The sequence below is a fragment of the Amaranthus tricolor genome, chromosome 7 (genome assembly GCF_026212465.1).
Source record: "Amaranthus tricolor cultivar Red isolate AtriRed21 chromosome 7, ASM2621246v1, whole genome shotgun sequence".
In the NCBI taxonomy this organism is placed as follows: Eukaryota; Viridiplantae; Streptophyta; class Magnoliopsida; order Caryophyllales; family Amaranthaceae; genus Amaranthus; species Amaranthus tricolor.
In genome coordinates, this window is record NC_080053.1 from 17,918,332 (window position 1) to 17,926,415 (window position 8,084).

At 32.2% G+C, this 8,084-nt stretch overlaps 1 protein-coding gene across 1 annotated transcript; it reads right to left on the minus strand.

Annotated features, from left to right (window-relative positions):
* Positions 1 to 4,718: 4,718 nt before the first annotated feature.
* LOC130817875 (receptor-like protein CLAVATA2) lies at positions 4,719 to 7,607 on the minus strand. Its single transcript, XM_057683835.1, has one exon. It carries the CDS (start codon positions 7,161 to 7,163, stop codon positions 4,947 to 4,949), a length of 2,217 nt encoding a protein of 738 aa, XP_057539818.1. The 5' UTR covers positions 7,164 to 7,607; the 3' UTR covers positions 4,719 to 4,946.
* Positions 7,608 to 8,084: the final 477 nt, after the last annotated feature.

Sequence of the window (8,084 nt, forward strand, 5' to 3'; positions counted from 1 at the left end):
TAGAGGGAGATGAAATGTATGCGTCTCCTGATGCCATCTCTCGACCAGTGCTATGATAATGGCACGGTCAACTCTGTCGTATGCAACAAGGTGAAAGTCTTATAACCTCGCTAGCTCTAAGTATGGGAAGATCCTATCATCGATAACCCATGGAACGGAATCTGGATGCTTGGTGCCCAACGTTTTCGCATCAGACACCTATGAATATTGAAATCTAAATAAGTTACTTGTATGTTAGCATTAGTAAAATGTAAATCACAACTATCGTACACCTAACCTGGGCATCCCAAAGAGGAGTACTCCTGTGCTGATGCTGCATGGTCAAGACACTAGGATCTAGGGGTCCTGGAGCTGCTGGATCCATCTCCTCTACTGTTGTGTTCACAGTAGCTTTAATTAATATAACTATTATGTAATAAATAAAAATATATATAACATATTACCTTGAGTTACAGATTATCATTCTAGTATAATATATATGACATATTACCTTGAGTTACAGGTTTTAGTGTTGTGACCTTCGCTCCCACAACGACGACAATTAAATCGTTTTGGTCTACCCTCATCCATGAGTTGTAGGAGGAATTATTGTAGGAATGTTGCCTAGGGTCATGTCGTTTGCTAGCGCATCCTCATCGACATCCACATCGTCCTCAGAAGGATCGTCAATGAGCTCATTACTCTCATTTCCATCATCCCAAGGTCCCATCTCAGCAATTTCTCCTAAGTTAACCATTGAATCAATTGCAACTTGATTCATAGGGGTTTGAGATAAAGTACAAGATACGAAAGAAACGATAGGACTTACAGTTTCCTGAGCTAATATAGGCATAGGGGTAGAAGTAGGATTAGAAGCAACTACATTCCCTAATGGTACTTCTTCTACATATAACTCCAAAGAGGAAATTTGGGTGAACTTTGAATGCTCCCACATAGCATCTATAGCCTCATCATCCTCAACAGGAAAGGCAAGCAATTCTCCACTCATGTCATATTTAAAGCTTATATTTACGGTACTTCTAGTAGGGTCCAAACCAATCTTAGAACATATTAAACGTTTAAATTGGTTCAAATCCATGTTCGAATTGCAAGCAAACAACTTACGTCTTCCCCCAACATTATGAACTTTGCCACTATTTTCTCGAATACAACCATTCCAAAAACATACTATAGTCACGCGAAATGATGCCATTTTCTACAGTATTACAAAGAAAATCAACATCAACATCAACTCATGGCCATACAAGTACATTACATTCATTTGATTATAATCTTTTTTGATCTAAAAATTATTAAAATCCAAAATATAACCAAGCTCATACATATATAATACACATAAAATCCAAATAATAAATCAATTCATAAATAATATTTCAAATACCAACATCAACATCAACATTTCTAATAATATTATCAACATTGAATTCCACTAATTCACAAACATTAATTCATAAAACAAAATAAATCTATAAAAACAATTAAAAATTACCTTCAATACTTATGGATGATTAAGAATAGTCTTGATTTAACAACTAGTAACCTACATTTGAAATAATAAACAAATTTGGTTAAAACCCTAAAAAACTACATATACACAAAAAAACAAAAAAAAATTACCTTTGAGCAAGCTAGAGTATCCCACACTAATTTTGAAGTGCCAAATCACAAGAGGAATGCAAGAATTGATGGATTGAATCAATGGTTTTAGAGGGAGAATGTCGAATGAAGTTAGGGTTTTGAAAAATTGGATAAAATGCGAAAAACAGAAACTGACCTACGTATTTGTGGAGCAGGTCTGTTCGCAGTTAGTAACTGTGAACAGCAAATAAGACAAATTAGTTGTTCGCAGTTACTAACTGCGAACAGCTATTTTGTCCTATTTGCTGTTCGCAGTTACTAACTGCGAACAGCACCAAACCATAGGTTTGAAATTTTCACGCTTACTTTTGGAAATTTTTTAAAATTTAATTTATTTAATTAATTTTTTTTTAGCTTAGGTATTTCAAATTTTCCTACGTAGGCACCTTACCCGTGATACAACCTTATATGAGCATCAAAGGCATGTGCCCCAAAGTCACACTATGGGCCCTCTAACATTTGTTATAACATATGTATGTAGATCAGATACATGGGGTATTTAATAGAGGAGAAGGCTATATTACAATGACAAACCTCTTACTAGTATTAACTCAACACCGAATCATGTTAAACTTATAATGATCTTAATTGTATCATGTCTTAAACGGGATAATGTACCAAAATATTGTTCAAGTGGGCTTTGAAGAGAAGATGAAAAGGATATGTAAAGTGGGCTTTAAAGAGGAAAGAGAAAGGAAGGTGATGACTTATTATAGAAGTTTTGAGGATGAGATGTTTTTTGGGTGTAAATGTTTGTATGTGTGATTAAGAAATTGTGTGGTAATTTGGATAATAGTAGCTTCCATTGATGAAAATGCAAAGTTTTTGTAGGAACAAGATTTGAAGATTTATAAGATTAGCAATTCTCTTGAGAGATCATCTTTATAAGAGACGATTCTCCAGACCCAGCCTGACAATTAAAAAAAAGAAAAACTTAAAAACTGACGCATGCGCTTTAACATATTTGAAATTGGTGTTATAACTTATTGAATTTGGTATTTTAACCTATAAGAGTTGATATTTTAACCTATTAAAGTTGATATTTTGAGTTGTTGTTTTAACCTATTAAATTATTGTTTCAACCTTAAGTTATTAATATATTCAAGTTGGTATCTTAACCTATTAAAGTCAGTATTTTAACCTATTAAGGTTGGTGTTTTAACCTGATGTAGTTGGTTAAAACACTAGCTTTAAAAATCAACTTCAATAGGTTAACATACCAACTTTAACAAGTTACAACACCAACTTTATTAAATTAAAATACCAATTTCAATAGGTTTAAATATCAACATCAATAGGTTTAAATACCAATTTAAATAAGTCAAAATACTTATTTAAACAATTTAAATACAACAACTCGAATAGGTTAAAATACCAACTTTAACATATTAAAATACCAACTTCAATGTGTTAAAACACAAACTTAAATAAGTTAAAATAGAAACTTATGCAGCATAAAACATCAACTTAAACATGTTAAAATACCAAATTCAATTAGTTAAAATTCCAACTTCAATTGATCAACAACATAACATTAAAACACCAACTCTAACTAGGATAAAATACCAACTTTAATAGGTTAAAATGTCAACTCCAATAGGTTAAAATATCAACTTTAATAGGTTAAAACACCAACTTTACATAAGTTACACAGAACGCGTTTATTTTGTTGCTATTTTTTAAAGAATAATGGGCCGACCCACTTGAAACTAGTCATTCATAAAGACCATTTCAACTAACATTTAGTGTTATAAGATTGAAGTTGGAGTTTAACTGTTTAAATAGGGAATTCGCTAAATGATAAACCTAAAAAGTTTTGGTTTTACATTCATATGACAAAATACTCAGCATAGATTTAATTTAAATCGCCAAAAAAGTTTGAGTGTAAGATTCAGATGACAAAAAGATCAACATAGATTTAATTAACAAAAACAGCAAATAGCAACCATCATCGTTGTATTGGAAAGGTATCTCCTACTCGGAGTAATAACTCCTCTAAGAATTTAAGGAAGCCAAAACTAAAAAAAATTATGTACTCACTTGATTGTCTTTGAAATAGCGAACAAGTGATTATAAAATTTCTTTTACTTTTTATTAATAAATTATAATGAAAACTTGTTTGCGAACAAAGCATTACTTGACTTTTTGTCTAATTTTTTTCATATTTGTTGTTACTAACAGTGAAAAAAGTCTGATTATAGGCTCAAACATAAACACATTTATTTTGAATATTAGTTTCTACAAAGCTTATTTCAAAAAATCAATTAATTAAAATAGGTTTATTCAATTCAAAAGTTCACGTAGCTCTTGTTGGACCTTGATTATAATTTATAGGTGTGGGACTATGGGTTTGGATATGAGTTTCTATTTTAAAAATAAAGTTTTAGTTCATGTCTAATCCTTTACACTCAGATTCAACTATTGAATTTTATTATATGTTAAAGTTAAAAAGTTAAAGTCAATAAAAGTATATAATTGAAATCCCATAAACTTTTGGCATTGCTTATTATTATTATTATTACTATTATTATTATTATTATTATTATTATTATTATTATTATTATTATTATTATTGAAAACTATTCAAGCTTACTTACTTGGTTTTAAATTTAATAATGATTACTTGTCCAGACATTCATATGCATATTTTGATGACTTTGGTTCGAAAATAAGGTCTCAATTAGGCATAAACCATTAAACTCATATTTAAAATATTTAGTTCAATAAAATTATATAATTAAATCCGTATAAACTTTTGACATTACTTGTTATAAAATTTAGTTGAAAACTAGTATTCTTTTAGATTGAGGAAAGAAAATATTAGATAAAAATGTGAAAAGTGATATTTACTCTCCAATAAGACAAAACTCTATTCTGATTCATGTTTTATTATTTATTGGTTTTAATTCAAATAATGAACTTGTAGGAAAATTGACATTTATAAATTATTTTAACATTAATCAATTTAAAATTTGCATATCAACTTATAAAAAATAATATGTATCAGTAAAAAAAAAATGAAAATATTAAACATTAATTACACCAATTAATGATAAACTCTCAACTTTGACATCATTTTAAGTGATGCAATTAATGCATATAAATATATCTTTAAGGATTAATTAACCTTCAAACGTTGTATAAAATCCTTATCATATTGAAGTTTTGTCCCTTATACATACTATCTCATACAAGTTAGAACAAACAGTCAAAAGGTGATGATCAAAGCTCCAATTGATCTTAGAGAAATCAAAATCAAATAAAATCACACAAATATACAAAAAATTTCTGTTCTCTATACAATGCACCTAAACTTTGGATCTAAGGATATAATTTCTTGATCTTGGCCAACAAAAGAGAGCAATCAGAGTCACATAGAAAGTTACACCAGCAGTTGTACAAAACACCCACACAGAAATTGGCCCTTCTTCCAAATCACCCTTGAATTTATCTCCTGGAAGTTCAGGAATTGTCGGTGGTTGGCATTTCCCAGCTGAGATCTCAATGCATAATGCTGGATTCCCTGTAAACGCTCCGGGAAATCTCCAGTACCCCTGTTTCCTCGAGACAAAACCCGACAGTGAATTGTACGAAAAATTTAGAATAATAAGCTCTTGGAGGCTTGAAATGTTAGCCAAAAGAGGACCTGATAAGGAGTTGTGAGACAGATCAAGAGCCCTTAAATTCCACATCTTTTCTAAATCCACTGGGATCTGACCCTCCAGAAGATTATAGGACAGATTAAGATAATCTAAACCATGTAAGGTGAATAGACTTTCGGGTATTTCACCATTTAGCTGATTATCTGATAGGTCGATTCCCACGGGTGAGAGTAGACCGTAAGCGAAACTTAGCTCATTCTTATCCATTACCATAACGGCAATTCGGATCTTATTTTTAACTGATACCGAATTCCCATCACCACTAATACCACTTATAGCTGCATTGTTGAAATTCTTACTGACGTTGAAGGTACCATCGGGTATATAGCCAGAAAATCTGTTCTCCGAAAGGTCGATTGTTCTGATGGACGGGAATGTGAAGAGCCAACTAGGAAGTGAACCTTCGAACTTGTTTTGAGCTAGCGATAAAAACTTGAGATTCAACCATTTGTTCATTGCATCATTTAGAGGTCCTGAGAGACTATTGGCGCTGAAATCGACAACTTCTAGGGATCTACATCCGGCTAAGGTTTGGGGTATTTGACCCGAGATCTTGTTGCTGCTAATATCTAGTATTTTTAAACTATTCAGTGCATCAAGCTCGGGTTGTATTTCACCAGAAAGACCGTTATTGCTAAGTATTAACGCAAGGAGCTGGAAACACCCAACAATGTTCAGAGGGATCGAACCCGATAGAGAGTTGTACGAGAGATCGATGACTTGGAGATATGTCAAATTTCCAATGCTACCAGGAATTTCACCGGTAAGTGAATTGTGCGAGAGAAATAATGCCTGTAAGCTTTTCAACTCCGTGATTTTTTGAGGAATGTCACCAGAAAACTGGTTGTGTGACAGATCGAGAACAAGAAGCCCAGACTTGTCTGTAGTTTCTGCGATTTTGCTCGGAAGAGGACCTGATAACCGATTGTAACTCAAGTCCAAAGCTAGAAGTTTATCCGAAAACACCAAGATTGGTGAGATTCCATATTTCAACCCATTATTGGACAGATTAAGTTGTCTCAAACCTCGAAGTGAGGACATACAAGACGGAATCCTTCCAACAAATGAATTGTTCGCCAAGTTAAGGATCGTAAGTGATTGCTCACAAGCATCAAAACAAGGCAAAGTTGCTGAAATCTGATTAGAAGCTACATTGAGAACCTCTAGAGATTGATGAAACTCACCAAGCTTCCCGGACAAACTATTGTCCGAAAAGTCCAAGTATCTAAGAGACTCCAACCGAAACAAACTCCTTGGTATCTCTCCTTCGAACGAGTTTGAACCCAAATCAAGTCTTTCAAGAAACCGCGAAAAATTACCAATCCACAATGGCAAATTCCCTCTCAAATACCTATTACCATTTAGATTTAGCTCCCTCAAATGCTTCAACCTCTTTAATGAATCAGGAAGCAACCCTCCAAGTCCATTATAACTAAGATCAAGTACCCTTAAACTTAAAAGACTCCCCAAACAAGGAGGCATAACAGAAGTAAAATTATTATGAGACAGAACAAGAGTTTGCAAAGATAAAAGGTTGCATAAACTAGGACTAATAATACCAGACAAGTTCATATAACTAAGGTTCATGGATATCACCCGACCCGTCTTGTTCTCACAAGTGATACCCGTCCAACTGGAGCAATTTGACCCGACCCATGACCCCAAACCCGGGTCTGGTTCAATTACCTTCAATTTAAACTCACTTAATAAAGCTTTATCTTGTGGGTAAATATCAACAGCTGAAACTATACTAGGGTTTCCAACAACCAACAATATTGACAACAAAAATGGTAAAATAACAACAATGTGCAAATAAATTCCACAATAATGGCAAGAATTGCAAAAACCCTTGTTAGTTTCCATTAAAGGAAGAAACTTGGGCCCAAAAAACACCCAAAAAAATTGGAACAAAAAGGGAAAAACTAACAACCCATTTCTCTTTTCTACCAAAAATAACCAATGGAAGAAAGAAAATGTAAGTACAAAGATAAAGATAAGGTCTTTAAGCCAAAAAATGAAAACCCATAAATATTTTAAGCAAAAATGAAGTGGGATTACTCTGAAATGAAGAAAATGAAGGGGAATAAGTGAAAGACAAGACCTGTTTTGAAGCAGAGGAAATAGTAGCACTGTAGCAGTGAAGTTGGCGGAGAAATGAAGCTCATGTGACGAGGAAAAGGAACAAACATTCTTCTTTGTTGTCTACTTTATTGGAATTGAACATTTTTTAAAGTTTCAATAGCATAATTAAACATTCTTATTTAATGGAGTATAATATTTCTTCAAATATTTAATTTTAATAGAAATAGAAGTTGCTACATAACAAGGGTAGATGCTTTTGCACTCAATTAGTTACATTTTAAATTTGGATATAGAGCTTATTAATCAAATAAAATCAAAATGTTATAAAAAAAAATAGGGGTGTTCATTCGGGTTGATTTCAAGTTAAATGTTTCGCGTAAGTTTGAAATCGGATTTTGTGTCCATATTGTTTTTTACATAATTGTAAATCTTTTGTGAACTTAGGTCAAATCGGGTTTGGTTACAAGTTCAGATGAACTTAGGTCAAATCGGGTTTGGTTACAAGTTCGGATAAATTTCAAATCATTACATCTGTTATAAACACCTCTACAAAAAGAGCTGGACAAACATATTCTTTTTCAGTTTTATTAATCTTGATACTAATATATTTCATTTTTTTAACGTAACTTAATGTCTATTTTGATTATTTATATTTTAAAGTATGTATAAAAAAAATTATAAAAAGTTAATATTATAAAAGTA